Source organism: Trematomus bernacchii, unplaced genomic scaffold (genome assembly GCF_902827165.1).
Source record: "Trematomus bernacchii unplaced genomic scaffold, fTreBer1.1, whole genome shotgun sequence".
Classification (NCBI taxonomy): domain Eukaryota; kingdom Metazoa; phylum Chordata; class Actinopteri; order Perciformes; family Nototheniidae; genus Trematomus; species Trematomus bernacchii.
Genome location: NW_022988050.1, coordinates 4,604,705 through 4,626,093, shown reverse-complemented (window position 1 = coordinate 4,626,093; position 21,389 = coordinate 4,604,705). Strand labels below are relative to the sequence as shown.

Sequence of the window (21,389 nt, the reverse complement as noted above, 5' to 3'; positions counted from 1 at the left end):
AATAATATCTCAAGATGTACAGTTTATTGCAACAGGTAAATTAAAGTATATTCATAATTTTTTTGTAAACTCTATAAGGGGCTTACTTGGCAGATGACCGAGTTCATTCATGAACTTCTCCTTCATGTGCTTGTATTCGTGGCCGTTGTGATGTTCTGTATGCGAGTGCTCATGGTGTTCTGAATGGGAGTGCTCATGATGGACTGGCTCTGTAGCTTCCTCTGATTTTGGTTCTGGTTCTGGTTCGGACGGCTCCGCAGCCCTCCGGCCCCGGACTCCGACGCTTCCCAGCCTCATATCAGCTGTGAAAACATCAGAATCAGTGCTGTGATTGTTGGCTCCTACAGTCAGAGATAACACGACCTGGTATGTGCGCTGTGTAATCCCTATGTCCATGCGTGGCAGTACAGTTCGAGAGCATAGGACATCTCTAAGCCAGATGCTCAACATGGCTGACCCTAATCCCACTGTTACTCTCATCCACTCTTTCATCTCCCCCGCCCCATAACCCACGCCTTCACTCCCACCCGTTGGTCCCATCCCCATTTTTCTCTCGTCACTGTCTCTGCACGTAACTGGATTAAACTGTTGGTCTACAATATTAATCCAAAATCCCAGATTCCCTAAGCTAAAATAAATCGGAGTTGGTCTCCTCCCTCATTCTACTTCCCTTGGAGTTTTCTGGAATGACGACTGTTTATTAAGGCACATTTCTAAAGAAACACAGTGAACTATTGGGAAATTGATGAGAAACCTCAATCTTTCTAGTTTTAATGAAAATGGAATTGTCCCATTACAATTTAAACCAAGAAATAACATAATTTTACGAAAATATGTACTTGTTTTTGGTGGATTCATAGAACCCTATCAACAGCAATTTCTCATTTATATAGTTGCAGGTGCTTTAAAAAAAATGTTGACTAAAATGTAAACATTATTGGGATCTGTTCACATTTATACTTAACTCATATAAATGGTGTGTTGGGGTGATTCATAGGAAACTACATCATTCACATCAAAAGAACCCATCAAAAACTTTGCCAATCCCTAAAGTGGGTATGTTCAAAACCAAATGTGACGCTATCATTAAAAAACAAATCTGAATAAAAAATGTTAGCTTTTTCCTCACAGGTATTATTTTTCCATGCAGAGCTCTTAATCCTTGAAATGTTTAGACACTCATACTCTTGCATCTTACCTGTTGATATGTCCCTTTAATTCCCTCTATGCCGCCACAGCTTTTGGAGCAACTTTAGTTCGAAGTGTATTTCTTACTGCTTCCCGTTTGGCTCTTTGTAGTCGTTACACACCCATCGTTCCTTCAGTATGCTGCGCAGTCTGTTTGGCAGTCTCCCTACAAACCCTTTCTACCAAAGCTAAAGCGCTGGCAAATCACTAGAGCTGCGTCGTGATTTAATCCCCCCCCTCCTCCGGATACTAGAGCGCTGACAACACATCTGTTGCTGTATGTCTCTGAACGAAGGTGCATAGAGAGCAACAGCCACTTTTTCTTAAATTACTTAAATTTAAAACACCTTTAACCGTTTTAGGGCTTCTCCTTGTGAGCTGTGACTTTTCATCAGACTGAGGAAACATGGCAGTGGTGGTTATGTTTATCCATTAGATTGAAGAGTGTAATACATTAGGCCTACACTAATCCCCTCAGCATAGCTGTCCTCGCTGTCAATCGGCAATCTACCAACAACTCTCACAGAGTGGATATTCCACCCTCCACATCCCCTGGTTTATCGCTTTACTGTACAGCCACATACCCACATTTAGAGCACTGTGAACAGTAATCCCAGGCTCGCTGCCACATGTTTGCACTGCTACATCTGGAGATCTCAGTGGCTCCAATCCAACATGCAACAGCCTCCTCTAATAGATAACTAACTAAACTGCATAGGGAACATGGAAAAAAGAGCACAATATAATACTTATTCTATCAGAATCAGAAACGGGTTTATTACCAGTAGGTTGACACGTACGAGGAATTTGACTAGGTGTCGTGGTGCATACAAGTAAAACAAAAATTTAAAAAACACAGATAGCAAACTATATTAAGAACACTATAATAACATTACAAAAAAATAAGAAAAAATATATTAGACTATGCTGTTGTACTTGGTTTGATTTTATTCCCTCTGTAGTGTGTAAGAGTGTTTTGTCAACACGCCGCCTTTCGAGTCAGCTAATTAACAGGACTTTATCAATACGATGTCACTCCCTAAGATTTCAAGTATACACAACAATAGTAAAGACCCTAATAGTGTTTTGTAAACACTGTTGCTCTCATTTAGTCACGATTTTTTCTTTGGTTCTGAACTAATTCAATAGAATAATAATCGAATGTTTTTCACAACTGTACAACACAACACATTCGTAGCATTTATCTTGGGTGTGTTTCAGAACTGCTTGTCTAGACCCGAACTGAAACATTAAAAGACCACGCCTTGCTGTGAAGAACTGTTTCAAACCCTCCTGCAACTAAATCTTATCTTTGCTGAAACATGTAATTTACTAAAGAAGGAGCATGGTCATTTTTAACTACATGCTGGTAGCCTAATGTTAACAATGAAGCTCCCCCCAGCAGTGACTATGCAAAGTCCCAACGTTATCTTTACAATGTTCTATAGGGAGTCGCTGACATGACATCAGGAAAAGTACAGACTGTGTTTAGACTGCATGTAGGATCAGATAGTCCATCTGAACATACAGTTGTTAAACGGGTTGTAAAAAAGACTGACAACAAAGATATAGCACAATCTGTCTTTATTCAATGATTTTCGAAATCTTCAACTCTTTGACTCCAATTATTTCAAAATAGTATCAATTTACAAAAACATTTGTGAAGAATAAACCTCCGACACTGGAATGCATGACATACTTTAAATGAGTATTTTTTAATAACTGAAGAAAAATGTGGTTTTAACACTATATTATTGAGAACATTATTTTCAAGTGTGGTTTTCATGACAAAATGAGGTATTTCTGTTTTTTAGCTTTAAGTTTCTCTTGTGCCATTGGTACAAGAATAAAGTTTGTGCTAATCTGAAAATATTGTATACTTTTCTTAACGGAGAAGAGAGAGACTTTTGCTCTCTTGACACTATGTATCATTTAAAGATGTCGAGCATACTTTACTGTAATGGTTTGACCTTTACAGTGTGTGTTTATCAAAGAGGTATTCTCCCATTGGACCGTGTGTCTCGGACGCAGTGATGCGGGTCAGACTGCCAATGTAATCGCCCAGCTTCTTGATGGTGTCGTGGCTGTCTGGGAGGAAGTGCTGCTCGAGGAAGTCACACAGCTACAAAAGAAGAAAGACAGGAAAAAGTGAGTAAGATGTTAAACGTACTATACAAGGGGGTCAAAAGGTGATATATAAAACAAGGAAACTGTTCATATTTAATAGAACAAACAACGGACTGATTTTGCATAATATTCAACTTGTGCAAAAAAGTATTATCCAGAGTAGCTTTTTTTACATATTTACTATCTGTAAGCTTGACAATCACCTGAGAACAAGTAGCATTTATATCCATCTAACAGTGCCACTTACGTGAGGGTCAGTATGGGTGCCAGCTCTGCGGTGCACATCAAGGATACAAGTGTTGAGAACCTTCTGGTAGTCCAGGGAAAAAGACATTGCATCCAGACCACTTCTCCAATCCTCTCTACTTGGTTTCTAAAATAGAAAGTTGATACTTGGATGAATATATGTACACATTTTAAAAATAAAGGCTTGAAAATGACACTACAAAAACTGGACTTACAGCAATAGTCTGAAGCAAAATTTGGCCGCCTCTCATGTTCTGATATTCCAGCAGCTTCTCAGCCTGATCCCTCTCTTTCATGGAGCGCTCCAGGAAAAACGTGGAGAATTTAGGCAGGGCAACATCATCCCTGTCAAAATACATCCCCTACAAGAGATGAGATAAATAAAGCATTTAACGATTACAGTGCAGTCACAAACTTTCAAAGAGGGCTAGCTCTATTGTTTATTTCTGTGCAAACACAGGTCTTTCTGTGCACAGGCCCTGACACACCAAACTGACACCAAATAACACGTCCCGACGGACCCGACTGTTGTGTCGCCTCACGTCTCCTGCGTCTTGGCCAAAAAGTCGCACTGGAACACACCGCAAAGACTTCAGCCGACGGCCAAGTAGCACGTACGCACTGCGCGAGTCGCAATAACACAGCGTCCACACAGCGGCGTGCGTTGAAGCTTGCCGGCGGGCGTGTCTGAAGCTCGACCAACAACCAATCACATGAATCTCCCGCCCCGGACACACAAGCACGCGGTTTGATTGGCTAGAGCTTGTACTGGAATATGATTTGATTGGCTGACGCTTCCGTCGAAGCTTCAAAAGTTGAACATTGCTCAACTTTTGAAGCGAGCAACGCGAGCAAAGCGAAGCTCCCACAATGCAGTTCGGCAAAGTGTGACGTCACCCCATTCAAAGTGAATGGGCATAAGCGTTGAAGCTTCAAAAGAGGCAACCGGAAGACAGACTGCGTGATATATACAAACAACAAATAGCTACATGCTACAGCTCGAGCCAAGCTGCACATGAACTATGCCAATATTTTAACAGTATCGGTGCAGTGCCTTTTCAGTGGGGCAAGATATAGCAAATATGTGTGCCTATCCTGCTATTTGTGTTTATTCTTTTAATCACACAGCGTTAAGAAAAAAAAAATGTGCCTACATAACTTTCAGTTGCAGCCCTAGCATTATTATTGGTTTAACTACTAACAGTATATTTTTTTAAAACATTTTAAAACCATCTTGAACAGCTACAACATCTTGAACAGCTACAACATTAACCAATCTGACAACAAAGCATGACAAATGTCACAAGTCATATAAGGACTGGTGTTATACTGTTGACCTTTAACGCTAATAAATCTTACCAGAGAAAGGTAGGCGTAGGATGCATTGAGCTTCAGGTTGATGAGTTTGTTGACGTCTCCTTCAGTCTCCGCATGGAAGTTTTGTTTTACCACAGACTGCATTTCTAAAAAGACAAAAACATATTGCAATCAATGTGACTGGTATATAGGTAAACCAACTCCAGTTTGGATAAAAACACCACCAAACTTCAGACAGATAACCGTGTCTGTCGTTTTGTAGCACAGAGCAGTACAGAGGACAAAGGGATATCTTACCTCTCATCTCTCTTCCAGCTAACTTGGCTACCAAATGCTTGTGTTGTTTACTCTCCCAGTGAAGTGAGCTAATATAGGATGTTTGCGTCTGTGCTCGTCAGCTTTTTTGCACCCGGTGTTTAATGGCTTCAGTAAAACATCAGCCACGCTGTGGTCATGTGTTTATGAAGTGAATTGAGTTCAGGTGGGATGTGCCTATCGTCAACAAGGTTACGCGAACACTAGAACATTGTGTTCGCTGAGAAATAAAGAAGATCTCTACAGTTAGATTAAGCAAAGACATGAGCCCTACCGCAAAAGCCCAGAACTCAATAAACAGGAAATAGTGACCGACGCTATCTTCACATTTATCACTGAAAGTTAGCCGAAGCTACAAGCTGTTAGCACTTAATTAGCATTACAATTAGTTGACGTAAACGACAAGTACGACAGTCTGTTAGTTACATTACAATGTTACATTTTGCTGTTGGTCACTCACCTGTCAGTAAAAGTAACGCTACTCCACTTCCCCAGTACTCTGGCTGACTTTATCTTGTTTACAAAAAAAAGAAACAGAGACCCTCCTCTGGCTAACGTTAGCTAGTTAGGTCTTTTATGTGCATCCTTGTGTGCATCTCTACTGCCCTCTCCTGTGTTTGGGACGAATGACATCAGAGAGTGTTTGTTTACCCAAACCCTAAACACAACGCATACACGACCAAATGTTACAGCTACTAGTTTTAATGTTTTGAATAAAAGGGACCATATACTGCTGTTTACATTTATTTCAAAGGTACAAACACAAATGACTGCACAGTGATCATGCTGCAATCAATCCGGGAGGGTGTGCCACTCACAAGGGAACTGAAACAGCTGTGATAAGGTTCTCAACACCAGTCCAAGAGAAAAGCACTGATTTAAAGAGAAACAGATTAAGTGTAGAGGATAAGAGGAATATACATGTACAGGAATGTATCTAGTTGTGTACAGATACACATGGTGCACAGTATGACCTCATATCCTTTCAGCCTGATTCAGACTTTGATAGATTGAAATTAAATCATACTTCAAATTACAATTTAATTTGATGTCAAAATGGATTAAGACTCACAAAACAGGAGCTCCATTTTAAATTTTAAATAGTTTATTAGTTTTTTAAGACTGCAGATTCTAAAATGTTACATTATCCTGCAGATAGGGGACAGATATGAAATAGACTACAGTAAGTTTGCTTGATGAATTCAAATGCTTTTTATTACAAGTACTGGTTAAGCTCAATATCTAATACGGAAGTTCTATTTATTGTGTAGAGGGAGATTATGTTATACCAATAAATAATGAAAAATAAGATCATTTATAAAGGTAATTTCCTCCTTATGTTTCCCCAATGAAAAACATTAGACAACATTTGATCTGATAAACCAGCACTTTTATTGCACTCTGCACCATAAAATGTGAACAGAGAAACTGTCATGACTTCAGGTTCTGTTAAAATGTAGCTGGTGATGTTTTTTGCTCGTAGTTCCTTATAGATCTTAACCACAAGGAAGCTATAAATATGACAGCCTTCCGAGACAGAAACTAAAAGAAAAAGACTGCTCTGTGAAACCCGCCCAACTGAAGAGACAAGACAGTTATTTAACTACTTATTATCAATCATTAAAATAATCCTTTAAAGAAGTTAGAAAACAAAACAAATATAATTTATCTTGAGCACCACTTTTGAAAGCATGGCCTGTGTTCATAAAACATTTGTCCATTTTTATTTACACATCATAAAAACACACAGGCCGTCACAGACATGAAGCTGGTAATGTACAAAACAGTAGATGTAAAGCAATTACCACTAATAAGCATGCAATATAAAACAGGCAAATGTAGTTGATTGACTTACCTTTGACAAGTAGCACATTATGACCGTTAATAAGGAAGTAGCAGGCGGGGCAAAGGTCTCTGTGGTTGTACAAGGCCAAAAAGGAGAAGCAGCTATTTACTTAGTCTCTCACCAATATGAGAGGGGATCAGAGGTTAGAGAAGGAGGACATGGTTAAGAATTAAAAGCCAACACCACTGGAATAAAGTTAATATTGGACTGCGTCAGCCAAGCAACGAAGAAATTCTTCGGCAACCTCAAGTGTTGTTTTTGTCAACACACCCGTGGCAGTACTGAAAATAGAAACTTGAAGTTGGTCTTGGGACAACAAAGGAATTTTACAGGTTCATAGCATGTGTGTAGCTTAATGAACCGTGATTACGATGAAGACTTTATCTTTCAAAATCACCTCGGACCACTTTCTGCTGTGTCTCTTCCTGAGTCTGCTTTGGGTAAGTGCCTTTTTTTAAATGTTTATGTTTTGACAGTGATCACATGGTTCACCTATTTCAAAGAATAGGTACCCTCAACAAAGGAAAAGCGTAAAAACCACAGCAATGGTTCACTGCATGATATGAATCATAACCATAACGGTTAGACAGGGAAACGCATTGTCGGAAATATCCGTATGTACAGAAAAAAAGAGATGCACAACATAAGAATGGACTTTTTGTAGATGGTGAAATATGAGTTAATTTTGTCTTGGATGCAGTAATCGGTTTTTACTGACTTCCTTAGAGAAAAAAGATAAATGAGGAAATAACTTACCGTAAATCATAAAACAAGCTATACCTCAACAAATTGTATCTTATTTATTATATATTTCAGACAAAGAAATGTAACTTGATAATCTCTTGTATTATTGTCTGTATTTATAAGAATACTTATAATTTTGAATGTTATAATATAGTTGAGAATGTAGATCCGGATTTGCTTGTTATTATTTGTACCAAGCAGTGAATTAATCATTTGCCATCTTTTTAAGTAGCATATATTTGTGGTCGCATCCAACAAGTAAAATCCTACAACCATTTTCTGGCCATAATTTAAATTTAAAGATCTTAAATGGTTCTTTGCATTTCCTGAAGTTTCATGTAATAGATGTGATGAAGGAAAGATTGTTGACAAGGAGTATTTTTGTAACCTTCTTGCACACTGCCGTTCACCATTGTTCATGTAACAATATCATAGATTATAACAGCAGAAATGTAATTGCTTTGGGATACTCACATATTGCATTAGAGTTATCTCTGCTATGAGTCAGTTAAACACTTCTGGAAATGTTGGGACTGTATGAAATTATACTTTTTGCGGGTTAGTCTATTCTCACTGTTTTCCAACAATTCCTTTTTTGTTTTTAGGGCATCACTGAGACGACCACAGCAGCATCATCAACATACACAATGGGCACAACAGGAGAGGCAACATCAACAAGCGAACCGCCAACCACTTCATCAACAATCCTTACAACAACAAAGAATCGTGAGTTTGAGCCCCTGCCCTTTATCTCTGTCTGTATTTACTTATATTATAGTGCAGACTTGTATGAAGGCCCATTATAATGTCATTTTGTCTCACACTGAATTCTTCTTCTTCAAATAATCGTGTATTTATGTAAATGTAATAATCATTTTCACGCACTTTCTTATATTTAGCAGCAGAGAGACATGACAATATACATACTTATATTAACAACTATTAAAATTATCTTTACTTCCCAGCTCCCCGTAATGCAGAAGGTTTCCGAACAGTTACACAAAATGAGACCAGTATAACTCTGCGGTGGGACAAAGTTGACAATATCCTCGACTATACACTTGTGTTCAATGGAACGGAGATTAATGTAATTGCATTAGCTGATCCTGAAGTGAAACATACAATCCCAGATCTCACAAGTGGAACTAAATACAACTTCCAGCTCTTCACTGTGTTTGAAGATGTCAGAAGCACTGGAGTAAACCACACTGCAGTCACAGGTAAGATGATTTCCCTCTGATACAGGCAATTATAACATGTAAATGAAAGTTTCTCATTAACTGGGGGGTGTTGCTCACTTTACATATTTGACTGTTTTTGATAAAATACTGGAATTGAATGCGACTTATTTGTTTGAGGAAAGGAACTACACAAATACAATGTTTTATACAGGAAATGCTGTAATTTTTTTATCCTTTTGTCTCATTTTGTGACTTTTCCTTCATCATGTTTCTTTCATTCCCAGCTCCCCTTAATGCAGAAGATTTCAGATCAGTTGAACAAACGGAGACCAGTATAACTCTGGGGTGGAAAAATGTGGATGCAACCTTCAACTATACACTTGTGATCAATGGAGAGGGGATTAATGTCAATGCATCAGATGAAACTGAAGTGAAATACACAATCCCAGATCTCACAAATGGAACTAAATACAACTTCCAGCTCTTCACTGTGTTTGAAAATGCTGAAAGCACTGGAGTAAACCTCACTGCAGTCACAGGTAAGATGTTTTCCCTCTGATACAGGCAATTATAACATGTACATAAAAGTTTCTCATTAACTGGGGGATGTTGCTCACTATACATATTTGACTTTTATTGATAAAATACTGGAATTGAATGCAACTTATTTGTTTGAGGAAAGGAACTACAGAAAATACAATGTTTTATACAGGAAATGCTGTCTTTATCCTATCGTGTAATTTTGTGACTGCTCCTTCATCATGTTTCTTTCATTCCCAGCTCCCCTTAATGCAGAAGATTTCAGATCAGTTGAACAAACGGAGACCAGTATAACTCTGGGGTGGAAAAATGTGGATGTAACCTTCAACTATACACTTGTGATCAATGGAGAGGGGATTAATGTCACTGCATCAGATGAAACTGAAGTGAAATACACAATCCCAGATCTCACAAATGGAACTAAATACAACTTCCAGCTCTTCACTGTGTTTGAATATGCCAAAAGCACTGGAGTAAACCTCACTGCAGTCACAGGTAAGATGTTTTCCCTCTGATACAGGCAATTATAACATGTACATAAAAGTTTCTCATTAACTGGGGGATGTTGCTCACTATACATATTTGACTTTTATTGATAAAATACTGGAATTGAATGCAACTTATTTGTTTGAGGAAAGGAACTACAGAAAATACAATGTTTTATACAGGAAATGCTGTCTTTATCCTATCGTGTAATTTTGTGACTGCTCCTTCATCATGTTTCTTTCATTCCCAGCTCCCCTTAATGCAGAAGATTTCAGATCAGTTGAACAAACGGAGACCAGTATAACTCTGGGGTGGAAAAATGTGGATGTAACCTTCAACTATACACTTGTGATCAATGGAGAGGGGATTAATGTCACTGCATCAGATGAAACTGAAGTGAAATACACAATCCCAGATCTCACAAATGGAACTAAATACAACTTTCAGCTCTTCACTGTGTTTGAATATGCCGAAAGCACTGGAGTAAACCTCACTGCAGTCACAGGTAAGATGTTTTCCCTCTGATACAGGCAATTATAACATGTAAATGAAAGTTTCTCATTAACTGCGGGGTGATGCTCAATGTACAAAATTAATCTTTTTTAAATACTGGAATTGAATGCAACTTATTTTTTTAGGAAAGGAACTACATCAAATACAACGGTTTTTACAGGAAATGCTGTCATTTTGTAATCTTGTCGTGTCATTTTGTAACTGTTCCTTCATCATGTTTCTTTAATTCCCAGCTCCCCGTAGTGCAGGAGGCTTCAAATCATTTGAACAAACGGAGACCAGTATAACTCTGCGGTGGGACAAAGTTGACGATATCCTCCACTATATACTCAATGGAACGGAGATTAATGTCCCTGCATCAGATGACATTGAAGTGAATCAAACAATCTCAAATCTCACAAGTGGAAGTAAATACAACTTCCAGCTCTTCACTGTGTTTGAATATGCCAAAAGCACTGGAGTAAACCTCACTGCAGTCACAGGTAAGATGTTTTCCCTCTGATACAGGCAATTATAACATGTACATTAAATGAAAGTTTCTAATTAACTGGGGCATGTTGCTCACTTTACATATTTGACTTTTATTGATAACATTCTGTAATTGAATGCAACTTGGTATTTGAGGAAAGGAACTACACCAAATACAATGTTTTATACAGGAAATGCTGTAATTCTTGTATCCTTCTGTGTAATTTTGTAACTGTTCCTTCATCATGTTTCTTTAATTCCAAGCTCCCCGTAGTGCAGGAGGCTTCAAATCATTTGAACAAACGGAGACCAGTATAACTCTGCGGTGGGACAAAGTTGACGATATCCTCCACTATATACTCGATGGAAAGGAGATTAATGTCCCTGCATCAGATGAAACTGAAGTGAAACACACAATCCCAGATCTCACAAGTGGAACTAAATACAACTTCCAGCTCTTCACTGTGTTTGAATATGCCAAAAGCACTGGAGTAAACCTCCCTGCAGTCACAGGTAAGATGTTTTCCCTCTGATACAGGCAATTATAACATGTAAATGAAAGTTTCTCATTAACTGCGGGGTGATGCTCACTGTACAAAATTGATCTTTTTTAAATACTGGAATTGAATGCAACTTATTTGTTTCGGAAAGGAACTACATCAAATACAACGGTTTTTACAGGAAATGCTGTCATTTTGTAATCTTGTCGTGTCATTTTGTGACTGTTCCTTCATCATGTTTCTTTAATTCCCAGCTCCCCGTAGTGCAGGAGGCTTCAAATCATTTGAACAAACGGAGACCAGTATAACTCTGCGGTGGGACAAAGTTGACGATATCCTCCACTATATACTCAATGGAACGGAGATTAATGTCACAGCATCAGCTGACATTGAAGTGAATCAAACAATCTCAAATCTCACAAGTGGAACTAAATACAACTTCCAGCTCTTCACTGTGTTTGAATATGCCAAAAGCACTGGAGTAAACCTCACTGCAGTCACAGGTAAGATGTTTTCCCTCTGATACAGGCAATTATAACATGTACATTAAATGAAAGTTTCTAATTAACTGGGGCATGTTGCTCACTTTACATATTTGACTTTTATTGATAACATTCTGTAATTGAATGCAACTTGGTATTTGAGGAAAGGAACTACACCAAATACAATGTTTTATACAGGAAATGCTGTAATTCTTGTATCCTTCTGTGTAATTTTGTAACTGTTCCTTCATCATGTTTCTTTACTTTCCAGCTCCCCGTAGTGCAGGAGGTTTCCGAACAGTTACACAAAATGAGACCAGTATAACTCTGCGGTGGGACAAAGTTGATGCAATCCTCAACTATAGAATTGGGCTCGATGGAAAGGAGATTAATGTCAATGGATCAGATGAAACTGAAGTGAAACACACAATCTTACAACTCGATAGTGGAACTAAATACATCTTACAGCTCTTCACTGTGTTTGAATATGCCAAAAGCACTGGAGTAAACCACACTGCAGTCACAGGTAAGATGTTTTCTGTCTATAAAAGTTTGGAGTTCAAAGTTTCTCTGTGACGGGGCTGTTGCTCATTTATTTGACTGTTGCTGATAAAATGCTGGAATTTATAGATAATTGTTTTGGGGAAAAAAACCTACACACCATTATTTCAATTGATTTTTGTGGCAGTTCCTTTATTGTCTTTCTTTACATCATAGCTCCTCGTAACACAGAAGAGTTCAAATCAGTTGAACAAAATGAGACCAGTATAACTCTGCAGTGGAACAATTTGAATAAGATCTTTAATTATGCACTAGTGTTTAATGAAAAGGAGATAAATGTCCCTGCATCAGAGGAACCTCTATTGACACAAACAATCTTTTGTCACTAATGTCACTGCATTAGAGGGACTATACAAAGTTAAATACAACATATTAGGGCTCACAAGTGGGACTAAATACAATTTCAGTCTCTTCACTGTGTTTGAAAATGTCCTAAGCATTGGAGTATGCTACACTGCAGTCACCGAGATGTTTTTATATGATAAAGGCAAAGCTCTGCAATAATATGTAATCTTAATTTTCTCAGTAACTGTGGGGTACCTCGCTTCATATGCTTAATTTTCATTGATAAAATACTGGAATTAAATGTAACTTATTTGTCTGGAAAAGTTCCCAAAAACCAAACGTTTTATCATCGATGTCTTGCAGTTTTTCCAAATGTTATGCTGTGACCAATCCTAATCGTGTTTCTTACATCCTAGCTCCCCGTAACGCAGAAGAGTTAGAATCAGTTGGACAAAATGAGACCAGTATAACTCTGCAATGGCGGAAAGTGAATGCAATCCTCAATTATACACTTGTGATCAATGAAAGTATGATAAACGTCTCTGCATCAGAGGGACTTGACAAAGTGAAATATGCAATCTCAAACCTCACAAGTGGGACCAAATACAATGTCAGTCTCCTCACTGTATTTGAAAATGTCAAAAGCACTGGAGTAAATTACTTTGCTGACACTGGTAAGATTTCTCCTCTTTGATACAGGCCTACTACAGGAACCACGACACGGTTCTATATTAATATCTAGGATAAATCTAAACAAGCATCTTACTTTTAAAGACTGTCTCTAAAAGTTGTCATAAACCATGGAATATTACTCACACTTAATCCTCATGTCGGACTGAATGTTTTTAAATTCACTGCATATTTAAACCTTTGTCTCTCTGTAACCCTAAATTTGTTCATGTTGTTACATGGCGTGTGTGTTTTCAGTTCCCTCAACAGTGGATTCTGTCAATGTGACTGAACGCTCTGTGACCAACATAACCCTGATGTGGCAGAGAATGAAAAATGACTGGGACTACCGGCTCGAAATGAATGGGGAAAATAGAACAATCCTCCAAAGTAGAACCATGGATGATGTGTCCCATTCAATCCCAAATCTCGAGCCTGGAACAGAGTATCCATTCAGAGTCATTACACTGTTCTCTGGACTCAGCAGCATTGCTTATGAAGGCTTCACAGTAACAGGTATTTGCAATAAAATGAACACAGTCATGGTTCTTGCAAATTATGATTATCTTATAGAATGATGTGCTAACTGTGAAACTGAAGTTGTTTTGCCTGCAATTATTTTCTCATTATTTTCAGGCATAGACTGTGCAAATGGAAACTGGAATGTAACTACCTCATCGATCCAAGGAAGGGTTAGAGGTTTGTTCTCAAGTGCACAAGCCAGTAACACATCAACCCCAATTAATGGCAGTACTGGAAATAGCAGTGTGTCATTTTCTGGACTTTACCCTGGCGCGACCTATAATGTGACCCTTCAATATGAGAAAAATGACACGACATTTGAACAATGTAGACACACTGTGACAATCGGTAAGTACAAATCTGTCTTTCCACATGAATTGAATATTTGTCTGTGTTCCCCACAAAAATGTGAAGTACTAACATAATGTTTAAAATCTATATTGTAAGATTCAAGATTTCAGCATTTAAATAATTGAGTATATGGGCCGCTATTATAATGTATTAAACAATACAGTTATTAATTATTATCTAAAGAATGGGAAAATTACTTTGTCTTTAAAAAGTGAAATTCTCCTCTTTTTTACAATCAACTATCCCCCAAAAATGTAAATACCAAACAAGTAAAACAGATAAGCAGCACATTTTTACTCTGAGAACGCATTAATTACTGGTCAAACTTGTCGTTGGTAGTTAAACTCACTCGTTAAACTAATAGCATTATAGTTTTTAAGAGGATTTTCTGTAAATTGACTAATCATGTTGCATTGTGACTTTTATATGGGAAGTAAACAACTTTCAATGAACTTGTGAACTATCATAACAGCTAGACAGGTTTGTGTTGTGGTTTCTGAATTGAAATATATATTTCCACTTGTTTTTCTCAGTTCCTCCGTATTTAAGATCTTCATGTGAGTACTCTGCAGCCGGCTATTCTATGTCCATCATCTGGAATAAACCGGAAGGTATCTGGACTTCAGTGGAGGTGAACGTCACCGGGAAAACTCCTAAAAAGCTTGAAAATGGGGAACAGTCTCTGGACATTTCTGGATTCCTACCCGCCAGAAAATATGAGGTGTCTATAGCTTCAGTGTCTGGGGATGTAAGAAGTGATAAAGCATTAGTTTTTTCGTGTCTTACTGATCCAAGGGGTGAGTCAAAGTTCCTGTATCACTCTATAAAAATACCATTTCAGTGTATCCTGATGAAACAGTTTACCAATATATTCTCACTTATTATTTTGCTGTTTGGCATCTTTTAAATGACTTGCTTTTTGTGTGGTTATAATGTCTGCTGTGCTGAGTATCTACTGAATGTTACAAAGCATTTAATCCAGAATCATTTTCTTGTAGGAGTAATTGCTGGGTCATTCTTTGCTGTTCTGATTTTTGCGGTCCTGGTCTGTCTGGTTTTCTTTATTTTTCTAAAAAGACCGGATATTATCAGGTTGGTGCCACCTCAGTGACTATAGTTAGATTATCTTCCTGAAATTAATTAAATTAGTCTAAATAAGACTCCCTCTTTGCTTATTTCCCAAAGCAGAAAAAAGCAATTTATTGGTGCTTCCAGACAATCCAAAGAAAAGAGCAAGTAAGTATACGTCATCATATCGTTATATTATTTAATACACTTTCAATATATTGAAAACATAAATGATGTGTTGTATAATTTGAAAGAATAAGAGGGTTTCCATATGTAAAGATATTTTCTATTTACAATTAACGTCAATGTTCTTTAATATTAATGTATGTCAATGGTCTTACATATCATTAACACGTGATATCAATTCAAATATTGCCATTATGTTTTTCTTTTTCAGAGCTATTCCTGTGGCAAAGTTTCCAGAACATTTCTACCAATTAGGCGTGGATGAAAACAGAGGTTTCAGCCAGGAATATGAGGTACATACAAATTGTGTTTTGTTCTTCTTCTTCCGTCTTCATATTTTTTCTTATGAGGGTAAAAACTTTATTGTTTTAATTTCCTTCTATTGACCTTTGTCTTAATCTCATGCCATGTCATCTGCCATCCTCCATGCAGAGCTTCATTCCTGTTGGCACCGACCAAACACGAAATGCAGCCACTCTACCCGAGAACAAACCCAGGAACCGTTTCAACAATGTTCTGCCATGTAAGCCTGTCCTCTGGACCGGGATATCATGAGCAATAGAGACTCATGAAATGGTCCAGATCCACTGACTCATCCGAAACAACGTCTATTTTGTTGTGGTGTATTGTTACCATCTTTTCTCGTCCTAGATGACTGGTGTCGGGTGAAGCTAGCTACTCCCAATCCCAATGGAAACTCTGACTACATTAACGCCAGTTACATGCCGGTAGGTAGTGCTTAATAACGGTCAAAGTGCATATTTGATAAGCTGTATCATTTGTTATCTGGAGTGATATTGCCACGTATGCAAGTAAATGGTTAATAAACAATGAAAACCCTGCATGAACATTCATTCTCTCTAAATCTAGCAATTAATGCTGATTCTCTGGGATTTCATGAAATGACAATTGCTTTTCAGGGTTACAACAGCAGCAAAGACTACATTGCCTGTCAGGGTCCTCTGCCCACAACAGTCAATGATTTCTGGAGGATGATCTGGGAACAACGAGTGAGAGGCATCGTTATGGTAACCAATTGCACTGAAGGAGGAAGGGTAAGTCAACAGGGAAATTTGAAAAAAGTTTTAAAACCAGATTTTAAAGGAAGTACAAACTTAATTCAGTGAGTCAGTGTTAATAATTAGCTAAGTGTCAAATGGTGACTTAATTGACACGTATTGCCACAACTTCAATAACCCATTTTTCTTTATGTTTCTTTCCTAGACGAAGTGTGAGCGGTATTGGCCTGCAGACAGTAAGCCTGTGCCTCACGGAGAGCTGATAGTAACCCTTAGGTCTGAGCAGCAGGAGCCCGACTGGACTTTGAGGGAATTTAGGGTGAAAAATGTATGAAACCCTCTTCAATGTTTATGATGTAACTTAATAGGCTTCTTATTAATATGTTTCCAAGTCACAAATAACTATTTCATGTTTCATAAAACAAGCTTGTTTGAGTTTGTGCACATTTGCTTTTAAAGAGGATAATGCTTGAGAACTTGAAATATATTTGCTCAACACAAATATTTACTGTATTTGAGTTCCTCTATTTGCATCGTCTTCACAGAGGAACAACTCAGAGGAGCGCACAGTGAAACATTTTCACTTCACTGCCTGGCCTGACCACGGAGTCCCTCAGGGCACAGAGGTGCTGATCCAGTTCAGAGGACTGGTGAGACGGCACATAGAGAGAGACGGGGCTGGAGCACCAACTGTGGTTCACTGCAGGTACAAGTTTTACGTCTGGAGAGTAACCTATGCTATTCTTTTGGAAGTTTTGTTTAAAAAACAATTCAGGGGAACAATAAATCAGACAAAGGTCAAAGACAGGAGCCCTGTAGTTAGGTCAAATGAATAGCTTACTGCTACATCATATGATATAGATATGCTTACACATTTTAAATAAAATATCAGCTTTTGAAACGTACTGGCTGAATTTTCATGTCAGTATAAAGTGAATAGTTGCTCAGGAGAAGATACTTATGGGACTACATGATGGTGACCATCATACCTTTTGCTGCATGTCTCTCTTTTAGTGCTGGAGTGGGGAGGACAGGCACTATCATGGCCTTGGATGTGCTGCTTCAGCAGCTAGAGAAAGAAAGAGCGGTGGGCATCAATGGCTTTGTGCACAAGATGAGACTGAGTCGCCCACACATGGTGCAAACTGAGGTAAAACTAACCCTCATTCTGAGCTATGACTTCTTTAGGTACCCTTCATAATCTTTTGATTTTTGGACACAGGTGGTGAAACAGTACAAGCACTGTTCCATAGCAAGTTTAAGCTTTGCGTAATTTTCCACGTAGATGTACATTTTCAACAGAGTTGTCTTTTACAGTTCCGCATTTAACCTACTAATGTAGAAATGTTATCAAAAATGTTTACCAGAATTACACAATAACAATAACAATAAATATATAATAAATAAAAATGTATGTGTGTTTACAAAATACTTTTACAATTCTAAATGTTAATAAGTCCAAACACAAAAAGCTTGGCTTACATTATTAGAGAATTATGAGGCTTTTAAACATCTTTAAGGAAGTATCACCCAGAGCAGTGTGAGAATTAACACTTTAACCCCAAAGTTCTGCTTTCCACATGACCCACAGATTTGGTTTGTGTATTTCAGTCTCAGTTCGTGTTCCTGCACCACTGCATCATGGACTGCCTGCAGCCCCATGAGAATACTGAAGAGAACATCTATGAGAATACTGAAGAGAACATCTATGAGAATGAAGACACGATATACGCCAACGCCACTGCACTCCGAGAGTTTCAACAAAAAAACATAAACTAGACAACTTGACAGTACTGATCATCATTCTTTTATGCACTTATAACTAAATCTACATGCTATATTTTTGCTAAACTGTAAATATGAACAGGTGAGCCTTTATATTAATATAAATTCATAGTAATCTTTAGATTTTATTTAATGTATAACATTGTGTTCATCTTATCAGCTTAATGTGTATTATTCTTGTTATTATTATTATTATTATCATGTGAGGGAACAATATGATGACTGAAGAATGTTTTCGCATTACATTAATTAAAAACGAAATGTTGGTGGAAAAGAATGACTTTCTATTTGTACAAGAAATAAAATATTTTTTATTAACAAATATATCTGAATTTGTTTACAAAGTCTTTAAATGAAATAAAAAGACAACATGCGTCACATTTTCCGTTAGTGTCAACAGAGCTGGGTTTTGGGTCCAGTGTTTGTCCTCGATGCATGTTGATGACAACACACCCGCTCAAGCATCCTCTTCTGCGCCTTAATTCGATGTGTCCTGGCTACTGAAGCTGCTAGAGAACTTATCGATGATTTCCTGTCTGGCTTTTAAGGCCTCGGGGATGATCTCGGCTGGCACTGTTCGCAACTTGCTTGGATGCAGGGGCTCAATTTTACCAGCTACAGGCGGGGGAGGGACGGAGAACTTCTTAGCGAGGTTATGAAGGACACAGCATGCCTTGATGATGTTGCTTTTTTTGTCCAAAGAGCCATCGATTGCAAAACCAAGTTGCATCAGACACCTGAAACGCCACTTCATGGAGCCGAGTGTGTTCCGCATTACCTTTTGGATCTTTGTGTGGGCCTCGTTAAAGCGGATCTCTTTTTCATTTGCAGGTTCTGCCACAGGAGTCAGGACATGTTTGCTCAGGTTGTATCCTTTCCCACCTAAAAGAGACAGGACATTGTGCAATAAAAAATATGTAGCATTAATTGTGGAGGGTACAAACCAGACTTGCCGTGTACAGGCCTTTTTTTGGCAGACAATTGAGAAACTGTACACTTCCCTAAAGGAAACCGCATGATTAAACCAGAAGATAGTGGTGGATGATGTGACAAAGCATATATGTGTTTCAGAACTGACACTAAAAAGGATGTGTAACGTTCCTGCTTACAATATAATAATAGTATATAATTATACTAATAACATGATATCAAGTAGTAATTGTATGATATGACAGCATTACAGGGGGTTGTTACAAAACGCTACTGACATTGTTATGATGTGATATGATCTTTTGAAATCTTGAAGTATTAAATTAATTCTTTAGAAACTGTTTTATTTTGCTTTAAGGCCCACTTTCTGACTTGTTCCAGAGATTTCAACCACACATCTTGGTCTCTGGTGAGTCTTTGACATACAACTGAACGCTTGACACACAGTCACACTTCACATTAATTTGTTAATCATTAGAACATTTATATCTCTGTGCCTATAGGGAATTTCCTTACATCTGGGGAAAACCTCTACTTGAACTAAAGGATAAACTGATAACAAGTTGGTGCTTAAAGGTCACTGGGAACATGAAGAACAAATGTAGGCCATTTCTTTAAGGATTCATATGCTCAAAGGCCAATTTTTTTTTAAATCTTGGTCAGATATTCATGTTGATGTGGTAGTGTAGTGTTTTTGTTTGTTTAATTATTTGAAACAAATACACTGTTAGATACAAAGCTACATTTGAGTTATATGTGTTTTGCTTGAGTAGGTTTTATTGACAGGGAGGCAATGAAGTAGTGATGTGAGAGTGGGATGATTATACACTGTAATGTAGGCTACTATAATGTGTCACTTTGATCCATCTTTTGATTATTTGTATCTTACCAATAACCCAAAACGGTCCATGCACTTCCTCCTCCATCTCCTTCCCTTTGATGGATGAGTACCACATGTCCTCCTCATACATGCTGCCCACACAACACTTCTCCACACTCAGTATGTTTCCGTCGCTGTCACATATGAGCTGGCTCGACACCGATGTGAAACCCAACGTGTTGAGGAAAGACCTGAACCTCTCCTTCTCATATGGAGAGGTTCTGATCCTAAAGTGCGCTGGAGCCAGGACGCCCAGCGCGTTTGGGATCCCGCAGAACTTCTCAATCCTGGAGGCGACACTATGTTTGGCATTGTGGAACAGTGGGAAGGAGATGAACGCATCGGACATCCCGGCCAAGACCTCGGAGACTGTGCTGAGGATCTCGGGGCAATTCGCCTGGCTCTGTCTGGCCCTCAGCAGGAGGTCGGGGGAGGAAACTCCATGCGCGTAATAGTTCAGAGCCACCATGACCATTTCGTCCGCGCACAGTTCTCCTTTCTTCGAGTCGATTTGCTTTAAGCGGATGCGCACAGCGTCTGTGATGAACGCGATACAGGGTCTGGTGAGGTGAAACACCAGAAACAAAGCACCGTCGTCGAATTGGTCGAAACACGTCGGATCCACGTGGGTCTGCTCGAGGAGCTCCTTCTGGACCGCGAGCCACAATGGCAGAGCAAAGGCCATTTGATTACTATTGTACTGTGTTTAAATTCAGATGTGACTGAAGAAAAGAACGGCTGACAAAAAGTAAACAGTAGTACATTACAAGTGTCATGGAAGCTGGGTCTTCTTCTGTCATGTTAAGGCAGTCCACAAAGCTGCGCTTCATCGCCACCCAGCGGACAGGCATGCTGAAGTCACTTTAGTGGAAAGTACTATGACTTTCCAACTAAAACATGTTGGAAATATTTATGTTTATCGTGTGATTTTTGTAATAAAGATAGAGGAACAACATTTGTTCCTTCCCTCTGTCCATTTGACTATATTTGAGTCGGATACGCAACTTTCTATAAATAGGAAAAGGGTTATTAATGTACTTAATGGTGTACTTGATGTGATGGTATATGTTGTGTTCTATTGGACAGACAATAGTATCATATATATTATTTAGATTCTGATTATTCTTCCACGTTAGCATACATTTCAATGCTTTCATTGTTTTCTTGTTGATCCAAAGAA

General features: G+C 38.3%; 3 protein-coding genes across 9 annotated transcripts in view; 1 reads left to right on the top strand and 2 right to left on the bottom strand.

Moving 5' to 3' along the window:
* The window catches only part of ptprh (protein tyrosine phosphatase receptor type H), a 57,974-nt gene extending 39,251 nt beyond the window's left edge, over positions 1-18,723 (top strand). For 2 of the 6 annotated variants that reach the window (XM_034119931.1, XM_034119934.1), the window contains exons 10-30: positions 9,249-9,503; positions 9,745-9,999; positions 10,241-10,495; positions 10,737-10,985; positions 11,236-11,484; positions 11,726-11,974; positions 12,225-12,479; positions 13,216-13,473; positions 13,727-13,984; positions 14,105-14,338; positions 14,875-15,138; positions 15,340-15,433; positions 15,527-15,577; positions 15,807-15,888; positions 16,028-16,118; positions 16,247-16,323; positions 16,516-16,650; positions 16,820-16,942; positions 17,160-17,320; positions 17,629-17,764; positions 18,226-18,723. In XM_034119931.1, coding sequence (XP_033975822.1) covers positions 9,249-9,503; positions 9,745-9,999; positions 10,241-10,495; positions 10,737-10,985; positions 11,236-11,484; positions 11,726-11,974; positions 12,225-12,479; positions 13,216-13,473; positions 13,727-13,984; positions 14,105-14,338; positions 14,875-15,138; positions 15,340-15,433; positions 15,527-15,577; positions 15,807-15,888; positions 16,028-16,118; positions 16,247-16,323; positions 16,516-16,650; positions 16,820-16,942; positions 17,160-17,320; positions 17,629-17,764; positions 18,226-18,393 — 3,899 coding nt within the window. In that variant the 3' untranslated portion in view covers positions 18,394-18,723. The remainder of the gene's footprint in view (positions 1-9,248; positions 9,504-9,744; positions 10,000-10,240; positions 10,496-10,736; positions 10,986-11,235; positions 11,485-11,725; positions 11,975-12,224; positions 12,480-13,215; positions 13,474-13,726; positions 13,985-14,104; positions 14,339-14,874; positions 15,139-15,339; positions 15,434-15,526; positions 15,578-15,806; positions 15,889-16,027; positions 16,119-16,246; positions 16,324-16,515; positions 16,651-16,819; positions 16,943-17,159; positions 17,321-17,628; positions 17,765-18,225) is intronic. The other 4 variants (XM_034119932.1, XM_034119933.1, XM_034119936.1 and 1 more) reach the window with 4 other exon arrangements.
* Positions 2,756-5,792, bottom strand: zgc:56095 (uncharacterized protein LOC406286 homolog). 2 transcript variants are annotated; one of them, XM_034119944.1, is made up of 5 exons: positions 5,654-5,792; positions 4,921-5,024; positions 3,777-3,923; positions 3,563-3,688; positions 2,756-3,310 (listed from the first exon to the last, which is right to left on the bottom strand). In XM_034119944.1, exons 2-5 carry the CDS (start codon positions 5,020-5,022, stop codon positions 3,161-3,163), a joined length of 525 nt encoding a protein of 174 aa, XP_033975835.1. In that variant the 5' UTR covers positions 5,023-5,024; positions 5,654-5,792; the 3' UTR covers positions 2,756-3,160. The 2 variants fall into 2 exon arrangements, with proteins under 2 accessions (XP_033975835.1, XP_033975834.1); XM_034119943.1 differs by lacking the exon at positions 5,654-5,792 and adding an exon at positions 5,176-5,475.
* Positions 18,553-21,035, bottom strand: si:dkey-197c15.6 (putative nuclease HARBI1). The gene is made up of 2 exons (XM_034119942.1): positions 20,219-21,035; positions 18,553-19,281 (listed from the first exon to the last, which is right to left on the bottom strand). The coding sequence occupies exons 1-2, from the start codon at positions 20,892-20,894 to the stop codon at positions 18,878-18,880; spliced, it is 1,080 nt and encodes a 359-aa protein (XP_033975833.1). The 5' UTR covers positions 20,895-21,035; the 3' UTR covers positions 18,553-18,877.
* Positions 21,036-21,389: the final 354 nt, after the last annotated feature.

Bases quoted from the DNA above. Each gene is read 5' to 3' on its own strand.
- zgc:56095 (XM_034119943.1), bottom strand. The intron at 3,924-4,920 runs GTAAGATTTATT...CATCTCTTGTAG, and splicing joins CCTACGCCTACCTTTCTCTG to GGGATGTATTTTGACAGGGA. The intron at 3,689-3,776 runs GTAAGTCCAGTT...TTTCTATTTTAG, and splicing joins TTTTGCTTCAGACTATTGCT to AAACCAAGTAGAGAGGATTG.
- si:dkey-197c15.6 (XM_034119942.1), bottom strand. From the start codon at position 20,894: ATGGCCTTTGCTCTGCCATTGTGGCTCGCGGTCCAGAAGGAGCTCCTC. The intron at 19,282-20,218 runs GTAAGATACAAA...TGTCTCTTTTAG, and splicing joins TGGACCGTTTTGGGTTATTG to GTGGGAAAGGATACAACCTG.